At 37.2% G+C, this 25,370-nt stretch overlaps 1 protein-coding gene across 1 annotated transcript in view; it reads right to left on the bottom strand.

Moving 5' to 3' along the window:
- Nucleotides 1–25,370, bottom strand: part of erbb4b (erb-b2 receptor tyrosine kinase 4b) — a 238,036-nt gene that overhangs the window by 110,651 nt on the left and 102,015 nt on the right. The window contains exon 2 of the mRNA XM_077536191.1: nt 21,886–22,037. Coding sequence (XP_077392317.1) covers nt 21,886–22,037 — 152 coding nt within the window. The remainder of the gene's footprint in view (nt 1–21,885; nt 22,038–25,370) is intronic.

Raw genomic sequence — 25,370 nt, 5'->3', positions numbered from 1 at the left:
ATATATTACATAAATTTACACAAAAATAATATGGAAATTGCATCACCTATATGTAGCCGATCTTTTGTAATAAGATTTACTGTACAATGAATAGAACCAATGATCATAGACTAGCCTTAGCCTACAGAAGCATATGCCTCTGTGTTATAAAGTGGGGGAGCGGAAAAAAAAAAAAAAAAAAAAAATCGAAAAAAAAATCGAATCGTGACCCCAAAATCGAAATTTAAATCGAATCGTGGAGTTGGCGAATCGTGACACCCCTAATATATATATATATATATATATACACACACATATATATATATATATATATACACAAGAGGAGCATTCCGTCTTAACATTATTTGCTTTTAAAATCAGATAATTTATTCACAACAGTTATGATTAGAAATGTTACTTGATTAATTGTGAATAGTCGATTTGAATTTTTCCATATTTAGAAAAGCTCTACAATATATAAAAGCAATGTATTAGTAGCAAATATTTTTAGCATATGCCACGGGCCGTTTAAGAAAATTAGACACTGTGTTTGTGGTACATGGGGAAAATACTGTAATTCATATTAAATTAAGAAATAGAAATATTATCATGTTTGCCTGGGATAATGTTGATATGTTGACGATGGCAAATCAATGCTATATAGGAAAAACAAAACAATACACTTCATACCGTATATGGATATCGTCCCACCCCTAAAAGCTCCTCGAATAAAATAAACCTAAAATTTGAAGGGATTACGAATGACACAGAGCGGATCTTGTAAGCTACATTTCAGACATCATTTTGACACATGATTCAGGGATACTGTACCGTTATTCAAATTGGAACACTTTGCTAAAATGTAGCGCTGATGCAACAGCTGAGGCCTGTTCAAAAATTCACATTCACCCTGTTGGGAGGGCTGCTCAACCCTGAAAGACAACCCAAAATTCGAAGTTCATAGACTAAGAAAAGCTCAGTGACATTGCCTGGGGAGCTGTTCTATATTCTTTCCTTTTGAAATTTTCCAAAAATGTAAAAGGGTGTCACACAGATGTACGTGTCATGAAATCTAGCTACCTTAATGTCGGCACACGTAAATTAAAAATGACAATTATTTCACGGTACATTCACACTTGATTTTTTTTGTACTTTCGTGTGTCTGTTATGACTTTCAACGGTGTTAGTTGGTTCTGTTCAAGTGCAGTCTTGCGGAGGGAAATATGAGTATGGAGGACAGAAAGATGACACGCTTGTCACACACAAGATTTAAAAAAAAAAATAAAATAGCAACAAACTTTAAAGGACTGCAGCCTCTTGCTGAGCCAATGGTCACATAAATCCACTTTGTGTGGTCACTTTCATAAATCAAAGATCAACCAAACAAGAAAACACCACACACGTTTACAAATGTGTCATATACGCACGCCGAGAAAAAAATAAAGGTGCACATGCATCTCTGTTGAGCAGAAACCTGGAATCTAAATGAGAGTTTATACTCAAGAATTTAGCGCACGGGTCAATTTTATTTCTGTATGTGGCCGTGCTAAATTTGCATGACCTTTGCACGGCCTTATCACTGTATCAGCATTTAATTAGCATAGTAAATTACCTGCTAAATATAACACCACATGTCTTGATTGTCCTGAATTTAAAAGTAAACCTTGATGTATGTATGACAGTGTCATCTCGTAGAAGCCCAAATTTATACTCGATATACACGAACCACCGCTACAACCGTATTTTTCGGATTATAAGTTTCACTTTTTTTTCTTAGTTTGGCCGGGGGTGCGACTTATACTCTGGTGCGACTTATGTGTGAAATTAACACGTTATTATATGATTTCACATGTTATTTTCACACTAAACCACAAGAGGGCGCTCGAGGCCTGTGTTGATAAGTTCAACATTGCCGGTAGAAGAGGGAGCGGCCATCGTCTACCTCCCGAGTTGGGGGAGTTCTTTAAAAGTGACACCGAGGATGAAGATTTCATTGGATTTAGTGATTTGAAGTGAAACTAATAGTTTGGTCAACTTGTTAGCATGTTCTTTATGCTAGAGTTATATGAATAACTTGTCGTGATGGGAACATAATTCACCCACGGAACGTTGGGACGAAGGGAGAGTTCCGGGTCAGAAGGTTTTGTTATGTGGAAAAGGGGAGTTAGCCTGTTAGCTTCTAGCTGAGTGGGGAGTTGCTGTTAAGACCTCAGAAGCTGATGTCGATAAAACGCCAGCTTCAACACTCCGCCTCCGACTCCCGTCACTGCTCGCTACAAACTCTTAATATGTTACGTCGTTACTGACATTACCAGGCATGTCAGTCATGTAACGTTAGTATACCGTACGCTTATTCAGCCTGTTGTTATCTCTTTTATTTTTATTTTAAATTGCCTTTCAAGATGACATGTATGTTGTTGGTGCTGGATTTTACCAAAAATGCGACTTATACTCCAGTGCGACTTATATATATTTTTTCCTTCTTAATTATGCACTTTTTGGCTGGTGTGAGTTATAATCCGGAGCGACGTATAATCCGAAAAATACGGTATTTTAAAAGATACTGTAACAGTAAATGGTGAACTGGCATATGCAACAAACATAATGTTGACACTGTGTTGTAAGCCCGCCCATGCACCCACCTCACACAAACGCGTCCCTAGAGAGCACCAAAGTCCCAGTAACAGTGAACAAAAGAGACAGCGAGAGCCAGATTCACTAGATTAAAAGGGATTTCTCCCCCTTCCTCCTCCCCAGGCCGGAGCATTTGTGAACGGAAGTGTGGCAGCGGAACAAACCCCTCACTTGAGTCACTGAGACGTGCCCAGTTTTGAAATCCAATCCTCCAATCCCCAACTTCTAAATGGGATGGAGAAGGAGGGAGGTTTGTTGGAGTCAGCAAAGCGGGGAAGGTGAAAGGATGATGAAACAGGCAGAGGGGATAGAGAGCAGCACACCGCAGAGCGATCAGTCAAATGGATCAGAGTGCACACATATTTGAATATGTAATTAAAATCATGCCTGTTTTCATTTTAGAATGAGAAAGAAGGATTTCAGAAGGGTCCGTAGTGTTTTTTGAATTATTTGTTTTAAAATAGGTTTCTATGGTGGATTTAGTATGATGAATGCTACTACATCATACTGACATGTTTTTTTTTGTTGTTTTTTTGTTTTCTTTTTTACAGTGTGTTAAACTTACGTAGACAAATAACTCACCTCAATATAGCAGTGGAAGGAAATACAGTATTTTGTTAACTCATTCAAACCCCAAAACGTGTACGGCAAATACGTTTTTTAATACTTCGTCCGGGCGGCACGGTAGTCGAGTGGTTAGCACGTCCGCTTCCCAGTTCTGAGGTCTCCGGTTCGAGTCCTGGCTCGGACCTTCCTGGGTGGAGTTTGCATGTTCTCCCCGTGCCCGCGTGGGTCTTCTCCGGGTACTCCGGTCTCCTCCCACATTCCAAAGATATGCATGGCAGGTTAATTGTCCCTAGGTGTGCTTGTGCGTATGGATGGTTGTTCGTCTCTGTGTGCCCTGCGATTGGTTGGCAACCAGTCCAGGGTGTCCCCCGCCTACTGCCCAGAGCCAGCTGAGATAGGCGCCAGCAGCCCCCGCGACCCTTGTGAGGAATAAGCGGTCAAGATGAATACTTCGTCCTTCGCGACCAAAAACGTAGTACACATTTCTACTTTTTTTTTTTTAATGCAATAGCATACAGGAGGCTTTAATGCAGTTTCTGACATGAAAAGGTGAATTAAAACAATGGTAGTTGTTACAAAAATTTGCTAGCAGGTGGCAACAGAGTATAAGAGATCAGCCAGGGCCATGTTGCAACAAGCTCTTTCTGCCAGTGTTTTCAGGTTTGTGAATAATGATTAAAAAAAATCGCTATATTCCTGATGAAAGAAGAGACTCCAATCTTTCTTTTGGTAGGTTCCGTGTTTGTATGGCAATGGAACACAATATTCTGTGGGTCTTGCAAAACCAGTCCAAATTCAGTAAAACGGCCGGGAGCGAAGGGGGTTGCTTCAGTGAAAATGGCTGCGAGTGAATGAGTTAAGATGGAACCCAGGGGCAGCAAATATATTAAAAAAAAAAAAAAAAAAAAAAAAAAAGGCCCCAAAATTGAACCCTGTGGAACACCATACGACAGAGGGGTGCAGCAGGATTCAGATCAACCAAGGCTAACACAAGAAGTTATGTCTGCCAAATAGGATCTAAACTACTCGAGATAAATACAATGAAATAATAAATATTTAAATACGGTAACCAAAATATCAAAAATAACTCTCCGTATGATGCACTACTATACCGCTGCAAATCACAACCACAATCATAAGCATTTTGTTAAAATATAGCAACTCAAACAATGCTAATGAAAACATCAATTACACTTTACACCTCTTGTAATGAATGTCTTAAGATTGTAATTATGTACTGTACATGTATATCCGTCATCATTAGCGGGCAGTACGGTGAAGTGCTTAAGACAGCAATATGCAGTGTTGCAGATCAACAAGTAAGAAAGCCTGAAAGCCGCAAGATCTAACTATGAGTTTAATGGCTGTGAGGGCCACATTTATTAGGACAATAGCAAGCTTCTGATGCTTTTTAGGAGCCGCAGTTGTCACTTTATGGATTGCAATGCCAGATAGCAAGCGCCATTAATTTTAGCCTCAATTTGTCTTGCGCATCCCACCTTGAGGAAGGAGATGAAGACTGATACTGAGATGGAACAGTGGAGAGACACCGCTTCCCATGAGGAAGACTTACAGCTCCATCAGAGCACTTGTAATGAGTGGATCCCTGTTGGGAATTCTGCAAATAGACTAATTTGTAATTGATTCAGTGCATTAATTACCATCCTGGTTATGCCTGTGTCATGGTTAATATTGCGGCAATCTGAAGAGGCTAGGAGGCCCCTCTGCAGTGGGACCATTCGGGTGAAGCAAGCCATTATTCAATTATGCCCCACATATCGGCAACGAGGCAAGTCTTAATCCGTGAGTAATCACTTTCCTGCACTGCCTAACTACAAGCTGATGGGAGGGAGGGTGCAGCGGGGTGGACCACACATCCATGTAGCCCCTGGTTAGGTTTTTAATCGGGCTTGGGAATCAATTCCCAATGGGGTTTTGATTGTACTACTATTAGAGAAGGGTTGTGACAGAACAATGTTTTGAGATATATTTAAAGGCCCAGTATGCCGGTTTCACACAGGAAAATGCACTTTTTAAATCCAGGATGTACACACTTCAACTTTCTCTCAGTCTACACATCTGGGTTTATGTTAATCTTTGGTGGTGATTTTGTCCTGAATCCCCACACCCCCAGCCTGTATTTTGTGTTTTAGTCTTTTTGTGTCATTTTGTGTTTTAGTCTTTTTGTGTCATTTTGTGTTTGTTTTGTAAACAGCGGGACCTTTCTTTGATAGACAGTGTTTACACCCCTCCAGCCAATCACTGAACGGGGGTGGTTGGGGGATGGGGGGGGGGGGGGTGTCGCAAACGGGGTCGGGCGAACGTGTCGGCTGCGTGACGTCACTTCCCGTGGCAATTTGAAAGCATGCACAGAGTTTTTTTTTCTCACTCACTCACTCACTCACTCACTCACTCACTCACTCACTCACTCACTCATTCACTCACTCACTCACTCACTCACAGAAGCTTACGTGTGTGAATGAGTGAGTGAAAGAAAAAAATCCGTGAGTGCTTTCAAATTGCCGCGGGAGTGACGTCACGCAGCCGACACGTTCGCCCGGCCCCGTTTGCGACACGCCACCCCCCGCTCTGCGATTGGCTGGAGGGGTGGAAACACTGTCTTTCCACAGAAACGGCCCGCTGTTTACAAAAAAAACACAAAATGGCAAAATACAGGCTGGGGGTGTGGAGGGGTTAGGACAAAATCACCACCAGAAATAAAGATAAGCCCTGAACTGTAAATTGAGAAGTAGTTTGTTTGTTTAAATCCTGTATTTAAAAAGTGCATTTTGCTGGGTGAAACCGTCAGACTGCGCCTTGAAAGAAAGAAAAATCTCAGAGGACAGAAACTGTTCGTATTGGAATCTTATTCTTTAAGATGTGTTAGATTGAGCTATCTGTTTGAGCGTGCTTTTATTTTTGGGAGATAAGAGCTCTACAGCATATGCATTCTTTGCTTTCTTCATATAGAATTTGTTTCAGCCCGAAGCAAGATTAAAAAACAACAACAACAAAAAAAGAGGGGGACCTTTATCTAGCAGAGTTGATTATATTTCCCCTTTTATCACCAGTGGCCTTCTACTAACATGCATTTGAACCGAGCACAACAAAAACAATCTCTCTGGGTGTAACGTCACTCTATCATGCCCTTTTCTGCATATTTCATGGTGGTCTTTGTGAAATGTCCCTTGGCTATGTTAAATAATCTCAAGTCCCCTATATATTGGGAACATTTACCTTCTATCTGGACAGGGCAATTTCCCACGGATGCATGGAACACTATCATTTACAAAACGAGGTACACCTGTCGGCAGGAGAATGGAAAGCAGCTGAACACAAGACGGATGTTAGTGAAATGTTGCAATTCCACCTCAAGATTGAAGTTTTTGTTTTTAATTTGCAGCACAGAATCTTGGAAATCAGTCATAAGTCTCAAGATGAAATGATGATTTTGGTATGAAGAGTAATGCACTTGGCTACTTGAAGTCGTTTTTAGCAATGGCTGCTGTTGTTTTGCACGTTTTTTTTCTTGGTTTGTTCATAAGAAGGAGTAAATAAAAGCTACCTACAACAAACGGTTTTCCATATAACTTTGCGGATGGGTGTGAAATGTGCCCAGCAAGGGCCCATTAAACGTTGACACTAATCAAAACAAAATTGGGAACTGAGTCACAATGGAACAATTACTATGGCCACAGCCGCCTAATTGTTACGCAAGACGGTCAGCAAAACTAACTTTTCGTGACAAAGTACATTTACATTGGAGGATGCCAACAAATTATAGTAACTACCCTAAATATTCTGCCGCATTCCTGTGAGAACATGAACTTGAGGTAATAGTTTCTTCAATATGAATTATAGTCGCACTCAGAGATTTTCCTGTGCCTAAAAACATCACATTATTTGCTTAGTCGTACACCTTTGTGCTGGTCTGTTAGCCACATTAAACTCCTGCCCCCTTCAGTCCTCTACTATGAACTCTTGTGAGACTCTTAAACTCTTGCATCAGGAGGACTATGGCAACACTTAACGGCCCTAACTGCATTATTAGCTTATAAAGTTTGATAGGTCTCCCTGCTCTATAAATTTCAGAGAAAGGAAGAAGCAGCGGACCTGTTAAGATGAATTGTCAGTGTAGAAAATTATATACAGTATATTAAAAAAAAATAATAATAATAATACACATTCATAAAACATTGCATAACGATAATGTTAAGGATGGTACAGATTATCTTCTACTACTAGTACAAAACTAAACCAAACAAACAACAACAACTGTGCATACATCTGGGGGTGGGTGCATAAAGAGACAAGGGTGTAATATAAAAAAAAATAAAAAATTCTGAGTCGTTAAAAAATGTATTATTTTCCTTACATCTTTACAATAATTTCAACTAAACTTCATATACATCATAATGGAATATTATATAATTTATTATTATTATTATTATTATTTTTTCCCCCCTAGTGATAAAATAACTGCAGTACATACTTTTTTTTACATAGGCCTATATGAAATCTAAAAAAATGCCCTCTGGGAGATAACTTGAACTAAAATTGTTTTTATTTTATTTTATTTTTTTTAACAAAAAATAATACTGTAGTTGTAATTGTATGCCGTGGACAGCACACTGTATCATCTTTGGAGGAATATGGCCCATGGATGAGTAGTGCACTTTACATAACCATGCCCCAGAGTGTATTGCATTTTATTTTATACAGTAGGCCTACAGTGGACTGCCACATAATCAAGGTTCGGCATCTGCAGACTTAACTATTCAAGTTTTTTTGTTTTTTTTCCCCCTCAATGTATGCATTTATTTATAATATAATTTAACTGTTTTTTATTTTTGTTGGGGGCGCAAATAATTGTTTTTCATGGGCGTATAAGGATTTTATGGGTTTTTTTTTTTTCAATTTTTTGTTGTTGTTTTTTTTTGTTTGTTTTTTTTTCTTACAAAAAAAAAAAAGAGAAACACTTTTTCATGGAAAACGCTTATTGTCAACATTTTTTAAATATTTGTTTAGGTTGGAAAAAAAAGCCACAGTCAAGTGTATAGACTGGTGTATCGAGCATTGTAGAGATCCCACTACAACAACTATAGATATACTGTGTATATATATAAACATACAGTATCATATGACCTCATCCTTTAACCCCAGGGGAACTCTCTAATATTGAACAAGGTCTTGCTCTCTCAGCAGGGAACCAACGAATCAGTTTTCTGACCCAATTGGCTGCCCTCATGCCTTCTCTGTCTGTCTCTCAAACACGCACACGCACATGCGCCAACACACGCAATCATGGGCCCCATTGTGGTTCATTTGGCTGCCAAACTCATTAGCATGTATTAAGAATGAAAACAAACCAAATATAGCCAATCATGTTTAAATAATAAACGAAAGTGATTTTTGTGGAAGATGCACAGTGTACAGAGGGATTTTAACTCTTTGACCGCCAAAAACGTTTAATGACGTATTCTAAAATCGTAATGAATGCCGCCGAAAACGTTAATTTACGTTTATTAAGTTTTTTTTTTTGTTTCTTTCTTAATGGGCAGCGCAACGTCTTGTGCAGCGCTGCCTTGTCACTAAACAAAAAATATTAGTGTCAAAGTCACTGTTGTGCAAAAAAATGTATCTTTTCACAAAAAGCTCGTTTTTTTCTTAATATTTTTGTATTTTCGCTTATGTCACTCAAATGACTTAATTTCAAATGGTGATTACTAAAGAACGGAATAAGGTAGAAACACTTTTTTTTTCTCATGAAAGAATGGAATCCAATCTTTCATATGGTAGCCATATTAACCATATTTATGTTGTCATACCGCACAATATTCTGTTTGCTTTGAAAGATGTGTGAAAATGCTCCAAATTGGCTGGCACCGTTGGATTTTTTTTTTATAACATTTGGCAGTCAAAGAGTTAATATTGGAGAATGAACAGAGATGCTTGTAGCAAGAGATTTATCACAAGTGTACATACTGTATATTATGACATTATTTGACATACAATTTTCCTGGTGTGCTTGTTACTCAAAATGGTGCAAAAAAAAAAAATGGCCTGGCTTGCTCCTTCCAAGATTAAAGATGAAGACGTGTTCAGACATTCTTCAGATAGACTTAGCAATTCGACACCACAAGTTGTGGGTGTTGTCATCTTTTCTATGCTCGCTGTTGAGTAGATGGAAATTTGGTGTAAAAATTATGAATATTTTAATTGTTCAAATGGACATTTCCTGTACAAGCATTTCACAGCCAGAAGCATGAGCAGTCGACCGCTCCCTTTGGTATTGTGTCCTTAGGATATGATTTATTTACATGATTCTAGGCGAAATCGTTATGTTGTGCATCTTCCTGCTCTCATTTGGTATGTTCAGTTTCGTCACTCAAATAGTCAAGGGTTACACATTGAGTAGGCTCAGATCTTCAGTCTCATCATCTTAAAACAATGTTTGTAACTTTTCCACTGTTTAAGAGCTGTTTAAGTATACATACATCAATATGTAGTGAAGTATGCTAGGGTGTATTAAAATAGGGATTTCGCCCATTATTATTATTATTATTATTATTATTATTATTATTATTTCAATTTCACGTTTATTGATCAGACTCAGGTCCATATAACAAACACACATAACATATAAAAAAAATACAAATAATAATAATAATAATAACAATAATAATAATAATAATAATAATAATAATAATAATAATAAATAAATAAATAAATAAATAAATAGATAAATAAATAATAAGATAAAATAAGAGAATTTACACCTCAACAAATGAGACAATTGTACCAATATGACCAAAAATGGGATCCATATATTATTATTTTTATTATTATTATCATTAATTCAATCTCTGGTGTAATAACCTTATTTATTAATTGATTGAATTATTATTATTATTATTATTATTATTATTGTTATTATTGTTATTATTATTAGTTGCTGCTGGGCATGTAAATTTCCCAGAGGGAGCCAATAAAGTCAAGTCTAAGTCTAAGTCTATTGCACTTATTATTCTGTAGTGGATTCAACACTCACTCAATTCAAATAAAAATGTGAAAAAAAATCATAAAAAAAAAAAAAAAAAAAAGTATTCTAGTCACTGGTCTTCTTCCATTCCAGGATAATAGCTACGATTGTGGCGGGAAATAAGTTCTTAATCTCAATGTTTTATTCAAAGTCTTCCTTCATAATCATACTCTTTATCTTTTCTTTATCTGAAATGCGTCAGCAACAGACAAAGAGCTATCATGAGCATAATTTCGTATAATCTGCTCCAACCAATGTTTTTGGAGGAGGACTCGCTGGTAGGAACGACAACATAAAAGCTTCTCACATCTTCTGTTCAAATACAAAGCGTTTTGTCTTCTTTTATGGTTCATGTGGAGATGACACAATGCTTTATTTGTAAGACAGATAGAGGGAACAATGACTTCTATTTCTGCAGAGGCCTTGCCTTGGCTTTGCTAAGGCTTCCATTTTAATTCAATTACATCTCCTTTGTCCCACAGGCTTGCTTGAAACATATATCCAGGAAAATTAAGAGTGAGATTTAAAAGAAAATAAAAAAGTTGATGGCATTTGTTTCCCCATAATGCTGCAATAGGTCACACAGGCTAAAGTCACCTATCTAATCATTAACTCTTTGACTGCCAAAAACGTTTAATCACGATTAATAAAATCAAAATGCATGCCGCCATCAACGTTAAATGACGTCAACTACGTTTTTTTTTTTTTTAAATGTATTTATTTATTTATTTTTAAATCAATGGGCAGTGCAACATCTAAGTGAAGGGCTGCCTGATCAATGGGTTGTGGAATCAAAAACACTCACTAACTATGGCCAGCAGATGGCAGCATTGTATCTCTTCAATGGGCTGCCCGTGTATCAAATTACAATGAAAGATGATGAAATCTGATGAAATAGAACGTTTGGATGACGTGAATGATAACATTATGATAACGTGGCAGTAAAAGAGTTAAGAGGGCTATATAACAGGACAACGTCCAATGATGGGCCACGGTTCCACAAAGAGCCAAGTGGATTGAAAGTAATACTTTCCTTATCTTTGACACGAAATTTTCATAATCTAAATTAATTTGGTTGTCACAGGTGAGCATTTCTGACCACCGATGCTTCCGACACAACCCTTAACCCCACTTGAACCCCCCCAGCTATTAATTCCCAAAAGCCATGGGTGAGATTGGTTGTAGGCTAATCAACATTTAGGTCCTCTCAGTGTGTTATTATGCAGAAATTGATGGATGGTACAATTACACCCTGTGTCACTTAGCTAAATGGCTATGTAATCCTAATGGGTTTTTATCCAAACACGGAGTATTTAGTAAAGAAAGGAGAAAGCGCTATGTGGAGAAAGAACAAATAATGAATTAGGGTTGGTGGGGGAATTGTTAATGTTATAATGTTGTGGAAATTAACGGAAATCGCACGGTGCATTGTGCAACAGTTTATTGTTTTTTGTTTTCTTTTTTCATTATTACTTTTCATAACTACCCTTGCAGATGGACAGAATGGGAATGACCAACACAAAGCAGACGGAGTAAAGAGAAGAAATGTGGCCAGGATAGTAGGCACACAATTTTCAAACCAGGCCCAAGGGCAGGGAGCAGACCAACAGTAACCAAAGCTATCACTGACGTCTCATTACACTGCCAAAGCTACAAGGTCCCTTTTTGCAATGCACACAGACCTGAACGACACACAGTAAATACCCATAGCTTAACTCATTCACTCCCAGCCATTTTCACAGAAACAATCCCGTTCGCTCCCGGCTGTTTTATTGGATTTTGACTGATTTTGCAAGGCCCACGGAATATTGTGTTCTATTGCTATAAAAGCATGGAACCTATCAAAAGAAAGATTAAAGTCTCTTCTTTCATCAGGAAAAAAAAAAGTATGTTTCTGTTTCCTTTTTGTAGCAATTAGCATTAGAAGAGAGCTAAGTTTCATCAGTTTTCACAAATCTATTTAAAATTGTAAGTAATTGAGCTTTTTTTCTACATGGCCCTGGTTGATCTCCTTTGCTCTGCTGCCACCTGCTCTAGCATTAAAAAACAAAAAAACAAAAAACAAAAACGTATAAATACGTCTTTGGGACACTTAGAACATTAAAAAACCGCATTAATACGTTATTGGGAGTAAATGAGTTAATGAGTACGGCTGTTTTCCTTTATTTGTGTAATGTGTCCAAGTCATTGTATTCCAACATTACACCAAACAACCTTTGCAAGGGAATCCCTAATCTTTATTACAGTAGGCGCTGCTGGTTGATACATTACTCACAATGTGCCCGCTTAGCCTGCAAAATGAAACATTTAGAAAGTTTTGAAAGGCATCAGCGAATCAGGGCCAGTTCCTCTTTTCAATGGATCTCCATTCAGTCTAAAGCGATAAGTACTATCGCGTTCGGCTTTGTGTGCGAATGTGACTTGCTTCTAATGTAGCGCTTACTTCAAGTCACCTCATATATCGGGCTTGACGCAATGAATAACTGCTTCCCCAATAGGAACGCAGGCATCACTCACAAGACCACACACATCCTAAGCATATTTATGACTAGGGATGGGCGAGTACCGATACCAGGTATCGGTATTGGGCCGATACCAGCATTTTTTCAAGTACTCGAGTACTCGTGACACAGCGACCGATTGCCTGTAACTGGCGCTAGCTTGCAGCAGTTTTTCACCAAAACTTCACCGGTTTGGAAATACTTCAAAATTGTGAATCTTAAACTAAAAGAGCATTTTTGTGTTTTATTTTGAGCGTTATGACTATTGAACAGTGACTGTGCTGTTTTTTTTTGTCAAAATTAAAGGAAATATATTTGTTTAAAAATATCTTTTAGTGATTTTTTTTATTTTTTTTTATTTGTCAAAATGTACTACTGGTATCGGCAGTTGGTACCGGTATCGGTGAGTACTGAGGGTCTGAGTATCGGTATCGGTCTGAAAAAAAGTGGTATAGAACATCCCTATTTATGACCAAAAAATGCTTTTCAAAAGACTTACAAAATGTGTGCTTTTATTACATTTTATTTTTGATGATACATTTTTCAATGCAAGTCCACTAACCTAACCCAACAACATGTTTGAAACAACAAAAAATAAATACTGTACTGTGGCTTAAATCATTTTGTACATTTAATCGCCAAAAAAAAAAAAAAGAAAGAAAAATACTCAGTTTGTACTCGGACAGTTTAGACACAGTGTAAGTGTACGGCAATTAAGGTATGTCTGCCATCTAGTGGTGTATGGTGATATTACAACTTCAAACTACAGTTGATGCCTGCATATTTGCAGTTCAGCACGGACATACTTGCATATTCACGAATTAGGTTTTTTTGTTTGTTTGTTTTTTTCCATTTGCGGCATGAATCACTTTCACATTATAGCTTCGAAAACATTTGCCCTCTGTCAAGTAGCCAAACCAGTTCCTGGTTAAACGTCACCTCCTGTCTCACCTTTTTCCTTGTGATTTCTCAATGGTCTCGCCTCCCACACCACACTGTCCTCCTTCGTGTCAAATTAAAGTGATGGAAACGAACTTGAGGGGACGCTAATTGCGGTTGTCAATCCAATCTGGGTCAGGGCTGAAAGACAGAGGCTCTCTAGCACTTCATCAGTCTTCATTAATATTGAACGGGTTTGGTGAGTAGCAGGGGGCCAACGTAATCTGCACTCATCTAACTGTGCATCAAAAATTAGGAAGATGGGGAGGGCACCGGTGGTGCCTGGGGGACAAATATGCCAGTCAAGAAGTATGAAGGAAGATGTCAGAGGATGTGAATTGAGTGCAAGAACAAATGCTTCCCTTGCTGCAGGAACCTGAATTTTAAAAGTACTTGAGGATGACATTCACTTTATGAATGTGCCCAAAACGTGATTTCAATATGTAAAATACAAAGAACTGGAAGTAACAACTTCAAAATAAAATAAACCCAATCTCACCAACCTCAATAAGTAATACATAATTTACTTCATATATTCCTTGCTTTGGACCCCAGGAGGATAGAATCAAATCGCAATTTTAAGTCCTTTTCACACTGCACTTAGCGCAGTGTCGTTTCATTATGCATGGGCTACGTGTCGAGTCGGCTGGGAAACGTTGAATTGAGGCGCAGCGCTTGGTGTGACGGCAGACGGCGCATCTGGAAGGAGGTGCGGTGGCAGAATGATTTCAGAGTGACAACATTAACGGCAACGTTATGGCGGCATTGTAGCCTACAGTAAAATATATTATTGTGCTAGTGTCTCCTTCTCGAGCTCAAAGAGCTTCACCACATATACGAGTTTGGTTTAACGTAGTAGAAAGTGTGATTGTTGCATTTTTAACTCATTTGCTCCCAATAACGTGTAAATACGTTTGTTTGTTTTTTATGTTTTATGTGTCCCAAAGAGGTATTTATACGTTTTGTTTTGTTTTTTTATGCTAGAGCATACAGAAGGCTTTGATGCAGGCTCTCAACTGCAAAGAACGGTTGCAGAAATAGTAGTTATTACACAAACGGCCAGCAGGTGGCAGCAGAGCAAAAGAGATCAACCAGGGCAATGTAGAAAAAAAAAAGCTCAATTACTTACAATTTTGAATAGATTTGTGAAAACTGATGAAACTTAGCTCTCTTCTAATGCTAATTGCTGCAAAACAGATAGAAACATACTTTTTTTTTCTGATGAAAGAAGAGATTTTAATCTTTCTTTTGATAGGTTCCATGCTTTTATAGCAATAGAACACAATATTCTGTGGGCCTTGCAAAATCAGTCAAAAACCAGTAAAACAGCCGGGAGCGAACGGGATTGTGAAATGTGAAAATGATTGGGAGTGAATGAGTTAACTATGCTAGCTCAAAATATAATGAAGCACAACCAATGTTTGTTTGTTTGTTTTGTAACTACTTTTTACATCCTCACCAGTGGAAAAAGGCACAAAACTAGTATCTGTTTTGTAGCTTAGCAAATTTTTTTTTATTATTATTATTATTTCTTTTACCTCAAATCACACTGTGTGCTTCTGTTCACCGACGCACTCGAGTGGTTCCATTGGCAACACTATGATAGCTGGATCAAGGGAAGGGTCAAGTTCACATAATTGCCGCTGAGTGCCATATATATAAAAAAAAGAATACAACATAAGTGGGGCCTATTCTCGAGCTTTATCACTGATTCATTTTAATGAAGGAAGAAACATTTGCAACATCCAATAGTATTGCAATTGGTATTTGTTGTGTTTATTTATGATTCTACAATTAAAAAATAATAATAATTACATCGGTTCACTCTTTGCACGCACTACTTATAAACATGCTACCTAGGATATTTAGTTTGTATGAGTTCCAAAATCCAAACACATTTTGTGTGTATGCTTAATCAATGCATGAAAATACATCCTTAAAGTTTATGCAACTGCATTGGGAATTACTGGTTAATACATGAGTATGTGAAGGTCTTTAACTTATATTTTAATGGTAATGTTTCTTTAAGAAAGAAAGAAAGAAAGAAAGAAAGAAAGAAAGAAAGAAAGAAAGAAAGAAAGAAAGAGAACGAAAAAAGGTGAACACATTTGTATTTTTCTAGCTCTCAATCAAAGTACAGTAAAATGTCAAGAGCTCACTCAAATTGAAAGAGTCTGATATAAAGCAGCTCATGATGGTCTCTTGATGATTCTAACACAATTGTCTCATAAGTTGGTTCAGTGGCGTACATTATTTTATATAGTTTTAAATGATATCCAGGATTATTAACACATTCACTGCCAGCCCAGCAAAAAAATGCATCATTTGGCGTCTTTTTCCGTCAATGGCAGTGAAAGAGTTGAAATTTAACAGTACAAAAGCAAGGATACGACAGTGGAATGGAGTCACAGAATATATTATGATTGTAAATGCAACACCTGTCCCAAATGATAAACAATACCTGATTCTTATTTTAATTATTATTATTATTATTATTATTAACATTGTGTGAAAACGTCATAGAGATAAAAAAATAAATAAAATAAAAAACATTCACAACTGCAAAACAGCGGTGAGAAACTATCTTGCCTCATCATTGCATTAATACACGGAGAAAAATTACATGTTTACTAATGTTTGCAAAGGATGAGGAATAATCTAATCTAACTGTGGCTCCCTCCTGAGACCAGCAAGGGCAAAGAGAAGGAAACATGAATATTTCATACTCCCCAGATCTGCTTTGGAGCACATGCAGAAAGTGACAAGTGGGAAAAGAGACACCCAAGTGTGTGTTTACCGCTTTTGGTGTTCTGTTCATCAAACAGTGGAAAAATAACGATGAAAAATTTAAATGTCACAATAGAAAATGCTAAACTGTATAGTACAAATCAAATGCAGATGAGCATGTGAACACAATATGGTACACTATATCGAATTAATGATATGGGAAAATATGCACTCGATAATATCTAATGGGTAAAACTCACAATTGTGGATCTACTGAAAGCAGGCTGCCAGCCTCAGTGCTGCAATGTAGTTATTAATCAAAGCCTGAGCGCTGATTCATCTCTTGTGGAGGTAGTTTGGAAGATGGACTCTGTTTACTGGTAAAAGCTGTTTGGGGTGGGGTGTGTGTGTGTGTGTGGGGTGGGGGATAGTGGGAGGCAGCCATCCATCTTTGGTATATCTTTAAAAAAAAGGAGCCCAGGCATCAGTTTCAATCACCTTCAAGACACGACGACTATGCATACCGCTTCACATTAGCTACTTCTCCTCTAGCTCAAGGTAAGGTCTCATCCTCCCCGGGGAGCCATGTTATTACTTTTTGTGTAATAATAATAATAACATTTCCTAAAGATACACTGAACCCTGCCCTCCTGCTCCCTCGCTGCCTGGCGCCCTATCTTCTTAATTAGCATGTTCAATTAACCCATGTTAATTGCCCACGATGAATAGGTGCGGAAACCTTGGAAGTTGGTGCCAGAGGGAGTCATTTTGTAAATGCATTCTACGTAGTTTGAAAAGTAAGTAGGTGTGAAGTGGATTGAGTTCTTATAACCTCAGCAAATGCAGTGCGACATCTGAGGTGGAACACGATCGTTGTTCACGTTTCCCAAAGGAATTAGTGGAAACCTCAGTACACTGAATGGCCGTTCAATGTGGGGGGGTGCGATCCAGACCCACCCGCCAAAGGTGAAAATCCACAATATGAGGAACGAGGGATGTATCAATAAATAATAATAATAACAAAAACAGAAATATGCGATTTGTGACTGATAATAGGGATGTAACGATAGCAAAATTGCCACGATATTGTTGTCATGTCACTATATTAACTCATTCACTCCCGGCCATTTTCACTGAAGCAACCATTTTACTGGATTTTGACTGCTTTTGCAAGGCCCACAGAGTATTGTATTCTGTATTTATTGCTATAAAACATGGAATCTACCAAAAGAAAAATTAGCATCTCTTCTTTCATCAGGAAAAAAGGTATATTTCTATCTGTTTCTGTTTTGCAGCAATTAGCATTAGAATATAGCTAAGTTTCATCCCAAATCTGTTTAAAACAGTGGGGAAAAGAGTTTTTTGCAACATGGCTCTGTTTGATCTCTTATACTCTTCTGCCACCTGCTGGCTGTTTTTGTAATAACTACCATTGCTTCAAGCGTTTTCTTCAGTTCCGAGGCTGCATCAAAGCCTTCTGTATGCTCTAGCATTAAAAAAAAAAAAAAAAAAAAAAACAAAACATTTAAAAAACGTATAAATACGTCTTTGGGAGCAAATGAGTTAAAAGCAGCACAACTGTGGTGAAGGTGAAGTTGTATTCCATGTGTGCAGTTCCAGCACCCTCTGGTGGTTAATTTGTTAATACAGTTCAATTTTAATTAGATATGTTTTGGCCACCTATAGTTAAGCTCCATGTTAATGGCCGGATGAAGGGGACCTCCACAAATTGATATTAACACATTTTTAAGTCTCTTGTTTTTTTTGTTTTTTTTTGTTTTAATTGTAGGGTGTTTATAATTGGGATTGTTGCTTTTTACAATTTGAACTATATTTGTAATTATGACCTCAGCTAATTAGAATTGTATAGACAAACCATTTAATTAAATGCAATTGCTAATTGATTTTTACCTTAACTTCTTTTTTGTCTTAATTTGTTTGTTTTATCTGACCTGCTTTTATCGTATCAACTGCCGCAGATCCTGAGGTCCTCTGGCAGTGGCCTTTTAACTGTTCCGAGGGTGACGACCAAAACACACGGTGAGGTTGCATTTATTGTCCTCACCTATGCAAATAGCATGCCAGAGGGCATAAGGTCCACAGAGACTATTGATATTTTGAAGAGGAGGCTCAAGACACACATTTTTTAGTTTGGCATTTAAATTTATTCCCCAGTTCCTGTTATCATATTGTCGTTTACCTTTGTTTTTGCCTTTTATCCTGTTTTCTTTTAGCTGTTTTTATTTTGTTGTCTTTTAGTTTTTAGCTCCAGTGTTTCCTCACATGGTTTCTCTGTGCCCCACCGTGTTTTTTTTTTTGGCTGTGTGTGTGGTGTTTTTTTTTTATTATTTTTTTTTTATTGTATTATTGATGTATAAATTGTTTAGCACCTTGAGTTGGATTTTAATGTATGAAAGGTGCTTTATAAATTAAGTTTGATTGATTGATTGACTGACTGACTATTGATGATACTTTATGCCACTGAAGCAATCGGAAAATATGACAATAAAATGAACTGGTGGTGTTGGGAGTGCAACAGTATTATTCAAGTCAAGTGAGGCTAGGTTAGCAGCTGGCAATCGCAATATTGTAGCTGTAGGCGCTTTTTCTGTCAAAATATTTGTCTCGTTCACCTTTTTGAAGAAGCTCTTGAAACATGTTTGTTTGTTTACTTTGTGGGCTTACTTTTTTTTCTTGCATTGGATGACCAAGATGGGCGCACCGGCAGTTGCACCTGATTTATCAAGAATAAAACTTTCAGACTGTGATGATCAATAAAATAGTTTTTCTTCAGTCACTCTGCGTAGCTTGAGGCCCGGTACTGATCCGGGGCGTAGTGGTTCATGATCCCTGATCTAAATCACTGAGGCTGATTATAACCGCAGGGGTCTAATAGTTGCACTCAATCATCCATTATGCACTTAATTTCTCAGATGTATTTTGCATCGCATGGTGCGTTCAGTCAGTATTTGATAACACGAATGACTGTTTTGTTTACCAGTCAACCTTTTGTTTGCTAATATTCAATCACAGCCGAACGGTATGTTAAGGCGCAAAATGCAACAACACCATGTTAGGGGACTAACTCTGTTGCAAAACCCCTGTGATTCTTAAATACTTGCAATGAATGCAGTGAAGCGGGACAATGCTCAACATGGTCTGGGGTAATGTTGTTGAAAGTTTCCGGGTTAAGAGGTTCACGCGAGCAGCTGATTTTTCCCCCAAAACACGTTACATTTTTCTTCTTGCAAATATCAACACAATGACATCTGCTGCCTCCTCCACACCTCTCATCGCCACACTATTATCGCTCCTGTCCTGAAGGGCTCAGGGCTGACATCACCCGTCGCCACGCTTGCATGTGTGTCCATCAAAACAAAGTGGCTCATTGAAGTGGGAGATGATTCAGCATCAAAGCACATCAAGTATAGCTACGAGGCAGGGTTTAAGTTACTGTGACCAGAATACTGCCACTTGAGTCTCGATGGTTGAATTTTAAAAAATGACAATGGAAAAACGGTGACAGATTTTCTTTCCCCATGAACTTCAAGTTCACAACTGGTATGTGTGAATCGTTTTAAATTGAAGATTGTATCTGCTTGACATTTGGTTGTATTTTGATTACAATGTGAGACTGTTTTCTGCTAACCAGTTCTAGGATTTGAGATTTAAGAGCACTCTGCACCCAATCAGAATGTTAACCATACAATCAATTTAAATTTGAAAATTAACAATCGGGAGAATTATATTTTTATCTTTCAAAATACGTATGTACATACTAAGCTTGACTCATTTACTCCCAATAACGTATAAATACGTTTTTTTTAATGTTCTAAGTGTCCCAAAGACGTATTTATACGTTTTTTTGTTTGTTTGTTTTTTATGCTAGAGCATACAGAAGGCTTTGATGCAGCCTCTCAACTGCAAAGAACGGTTGCAGAAATGGTAGTTATTACACAAACGGCCAGCAGGTGGCAGCAGAGCAAAGGAGATCAACCAGGGCCATGTAGAAAAAAAGCTCAATTACGTACAATTTTAAATAGAATTGTGAAAACTGATGAAACTTAGCTCTCTTCTAATGCTAATTGCTGCAAAACGGAAACAGATAGAAACATACTTTTTATTTCCTAATTAAAGAAGAGACTTTAATATTTCTTTTGATAGGTTCCATGCTTTTATAGCAATAGAACACAATATTCTGTGGGCCTTGCAAAATCAGTCAAAATCCAGTAAAACAGCCGGGAGTGAACGGGATTGCTTCTGTGAAAATGGCTGGGAGTGAATGATTAAAATACTAATAAATGAGATTTGTATGATGTTGCATCATGTTTTGGTATACCTAATTTGGCCTGCGAATATATTGTTGGTTGACCACTTGTCCGGTAAAAATGGATCAACCCAAGAGAGCCAAAATCAGAATCGGTTAGCTTCTTTTCATTTTAGCCATTCATTTCGACAAGCGGATGCCATTTGTTAAGCTAGCAATAGCCAGCTTGATAATTGTGATTCACTCAAGGGAGTTCTTCACATTATCAATCTGGGACTGCTCCACGGTGATTTGCTCGGAACATTCTGTACAATACTTCGAGCTGATTGGACGATGCGGCATCTTGTGCACGCTTGTTTTGACCAATCACGGTGACGGATGAAGATGTCGTCTTCGGTCTCGTCTTAGAGAAAAAAAAAATCACGAACATGGCTACAAGATAAAAAAAAAAAAATTTTAAGCTTGATTTTTGTTATTATACACAGGATTCTCTGTTATGTCTTGATTCAAGACTGTAACTAATAGGGGTGTGAATTGCCTCGTACCTGACGATTCGATACGTATCACGATTCACAGGTCACGATTCGATTCGATACCGATTAATCCCGATACGAATTTATAAGTCGATTGTTGCGATTTTTTTTCATTCAAATTTAGAAAATACTAATCAGTAAGCTTGTAGAGTGTAAGATTTATATGAAAATGTATTATTTATTTATCTGAAATTTCAGTCTTACAGAGGTTGTAATCTGTTTCATGTTTGAACAGCATTAAAATAAAATATTAAGGCTTAATGTTCCGTTCATATAACATTCTTCCATGCTCACGGTTTGAATCCTAACCCGAAGTCAGACGTTTTGTTGAATATTTTTCCATTAAAAATGGAAGTTTAAAAATCGATTCACACACACACACACACACACACAAAAAAGGCAATGATGATAAGACGTTGAATCGGTAAGACTACCGAATGAACAATTCTGAGCTCTTTAAAAAAAAAAAAAAAAAAAAAAATCGTTTTTTTTTTATTGAATCGATCCGAGAATCGCGCGATGTAGTATCGCGAAATATCGCCGAATCGATTTTTTTTTAACACCCCTAGTAACTAACTAACGTGGCCAATTGAAGACATTTGAAGACAGTAATTCCCAAAGTATGAGCAGTCGTGGCATACAGACTTAAGCACACTTCACAATGACGTCAATGAGTCTTTTTCTCCCAGCGCTTACTCTGAGGAAAGTGAGGTCTCGACTGCGATCGATGCTTGTGATTTCCAGGTTGCCCATTACGACTTCACAACTCTCGTAGTACTTCCTCAGGGTGCGATACTGCTGCTCCAGGTCCGACAGCGTACTCAGCTTGTTCTCTGTTCCGGCACATACTGGGGAAACAAAGAGTGACAAAATAGTCTTCTTTGAGTTATGTCAGAGGACATATGGTCATGTATGTCACTATGGATTTTTTTTTTGTTTTTTTTTTGTAATAAGGCAGGTTGATGACATTTTATCTATTTGTCCGTCTTCTTCTTCAAGCCACAAAGTTGAGGCTGAATGGAAGGCACCCCCGTGGGTCGCACCCAAGTAGTGCGCTCTATTTTTGCCTCAATTGTATCAACTTGCAATTAATCAACAAAATCACCCACGCAATCAACATAATTTTCATTTGAGGGCCACATATAGAAACTCAGAAGGACGCAAGGGCCACACAATGTTATGAAGAGAAATTGTGTTTAGTCCTAAAAATTGTACAAATAATTTATTTGTGCTTTTGCATATTTAGAAAAATACTACAGTATATAAACCATTTTATTTGTAATATGGCTGTAGGGTTATTATAGTTTTGCAATTTTTCATTCTAGTTAGCTTTTATTAGTTTTCAGGGTGGTCGTGTTAGTTTTTATTAGTTTTAGTTCTTTAATAAATGCTTTGTTTTAGTTTTAGTTAGTTTTAGTATTAGTTTTTTTTTAATGTGTATTACTTCTGCACAATATTTAAAAAAACACCATGGGAGTGATGTCATCTGAAGGTGCTTTTCTATTGGCTGCTGCTAGATGATGTCACTTCTGTGTGACATACTTTGAAACGTCATTATTCCGGTTGATATCAAAATAAATCTGTAATAAAAATCACCAAAGGCGAAAAACGAGAGAACATTTTTGCTCTAATTATAGTTTCAGTTAGTTTTGTAAACATAAAATGTAATTTCAGTTAGTTTTCGTTTTTTAAAAAGCATTTTTGTTTTTATTTTATTTCGTGAACGATATTGTTTTTTTGAATTTTAGTTTTAGTTATTTCGTTTTCGTTTTAGTTAACTAAAATAACCTTTAATATAGAGCTGTCAAACGATAAATTTTTTTAATCAGATTAATCACATCTTCGAATTTGGATTAATCATGATTAATCACTGACTTAAAAAGCTTTTTTTCCCCAACATATTTTGCCCGCTAAATTTGAAGCGCACCTGTTATGTGTTAATTTTTTCGACATTTAATGTTATGAGGACATCTACAAAAATTTATATCCACTGCACACGCTCATCCTGCTTTTTTTAATCAATTAATTATTTGCATAATTTAAAATGGGGAAAAAATGACCTACAACATATGTAAACATTTATTAAATTCTTTACTTTCATGCATGTAGTTATGTTTATTGCTCAAACTCCAACAGCTACCTTTAATGTAACCATCCGCTGTCAGCTAAAAAGGATCATCTGCGGTCAAAATTAATAGTGTGATTAATCTGTGGTCATACAATGATTAATGCGCTAATTTTTTTGTGATTAATTAATTAGTTAACGCTTTAACTTTGACAGCACTACTTTAATAGCACCTGTGTTTTTCGACACCCTCCTTTCTAACTTTGACCATCTCCAAACATTTTTGTTTTTATTTTACTTGACCTGAGTCAAATGACATTTTTAGCATATGTCGCGGGCCACTAAAAAATGGACGGCGGGCCGCAAAATGGCCCCCGGGCCGTAGTTTGGACACCTCTGCTCTACGACCTCCGAGCTGTTTATATGCCAGATGATGTTCAATGAATTCAATGAAGATGAAACGTAATGCAGATTATTGCCTCTCTCAGCATTCGGAAAGCAATTTATTATGACAATCAATAAAGACAAATAGAATTGCTTCTGAGTAGCTCCAAATCTATGCGGAAGTCTTCCAATGTGACCTGGATAATATCCATACGAGGCACTAGTGATTAGCTTGGTTGCACATAGCATAATGTGCTGCTCAGGAATGATGTATGGCAGATCCGGGTGTTTTCAATAACAGTTGAAGGAAGGTGGGGGTAGGGGGCCATAAAGTGAGGATAGGTATAATAAACTGTTATTGCACCCTTGGGGCAGGCTACTGAGATCAGAGAAGAAGGATATCATGTGATGTCTGCTTGAATCAACTTTGTTTTTTTCTCTTCAAGTAGACTTTCTGTTAAGTCCGCTCGTCTTTGAAACCTGGGCTGAGTTAAGTGAATTTGAAAGTGATTAAAAAGACAAGAAGTTAAAAAACGAACATACAGTATATTCAATTTGCAATGAAATGACTAATGCTGAGATGCTCCGTTCCCGACTGCCAACTGAACCACAACAAAACCATCTGGGTTATATGAAGCATATTTTCAGAAAGTGTGAACTGTCGCAGGTTTACTACAAGGATCCTTCTTGTGATATGTCATTGCATATGTCTATATGTGTATGCCTGCTGTAAATAATAGACCTCAGTATTAGGGCTGCACAATATATCGAAAAAATATCAATATCGCCATATTGGCCCTTGCAATATGCATATCGCAAAGGCACGCAATAAGTTTCATATGGAATTTCATGCTTTTTATATGAATTTGACCAGTCAGATGCAAACTAAAATGTGCACCGCCATTCAATAGTTGAAAATTATCAAGGACATAATTACAATTAATTAACTCAGATGACATGAAGGTTGCTTTTTTTGCCCCATGAAAAATGTTTTTCTTTCATTAGGTAATAAAAATGTAATTTCTTTAGGTACATGTTAACTCATTCACTGCCAACCCAGTTAAAAATCGATCTTTGACGTGTATAGTCGTCAATGGCACTGAATGAGTTAAATATCGCAATAATATCGATATCGCTATGTTCAGCAAGTATATCGCATATCGCATGTTTTTCCAATATCGTGCAGCCCTACTCAGTATGTCTTTCCCCCCTCTCACTGCATGATTGAATCCATTTGTCTCCATCTCTATAACTCTGAAAGTTTGTATAGAACAGCCTGTGGTGGTTGTAACGGTGTGACCTGCCCATCAACAGAGAGAGAGAGAGAGAGAGAGAGAGTGATGTAAATTCTTGGGCTGGGAATCTTGGACTGTCTCACGATTCGATTCGATTACGATTTTTGGGTCTATGATTCGATTCAGAATCGATTTACGATTCTCGATTCAAACAATTTTCGATTCAATATTGTTTGATTGACAAATGATTTCTGCTTCAATTTACAGATATGCACAACATTGTTATGATCTACTCCAGTCTGCTTTGCAAGACAAAATGACAAATAGAGACATTAAAGTGTCTTTTCTTTTTTTTTTTTTTTTTTTTTTTTTTTTTTTTTAACATTTATTAATTTTGTATTGTAAATGCCTTTTTTCCACAAAAACAGCATGTGGGCTACAACTGCCTTTTCCCCTTTTTCTTCATTTCTAATTGAAATAAAATCCATTTTTGGATA

This window comes from Festucalex cinctus, chromosome 11 (assembly GCF_051991245.1).
Source record: "Festucalex cinctus isolate MCC-2025b chromosome 11, RoL_Fcin_1.0, whole genome shotgun sequence".
Lineage (NCBI taxonomy): Eukaryota > Metazoa > Chordata > Actinopteri > Syngnathiformes > Syngnathidae > Festucalex > Festucalex cinctus.
The sequence above is the reverse complement of the archived record's forward strand: the minus strand, read 5'-3'. Positions and strand labels throughout refer to the sequence as shown.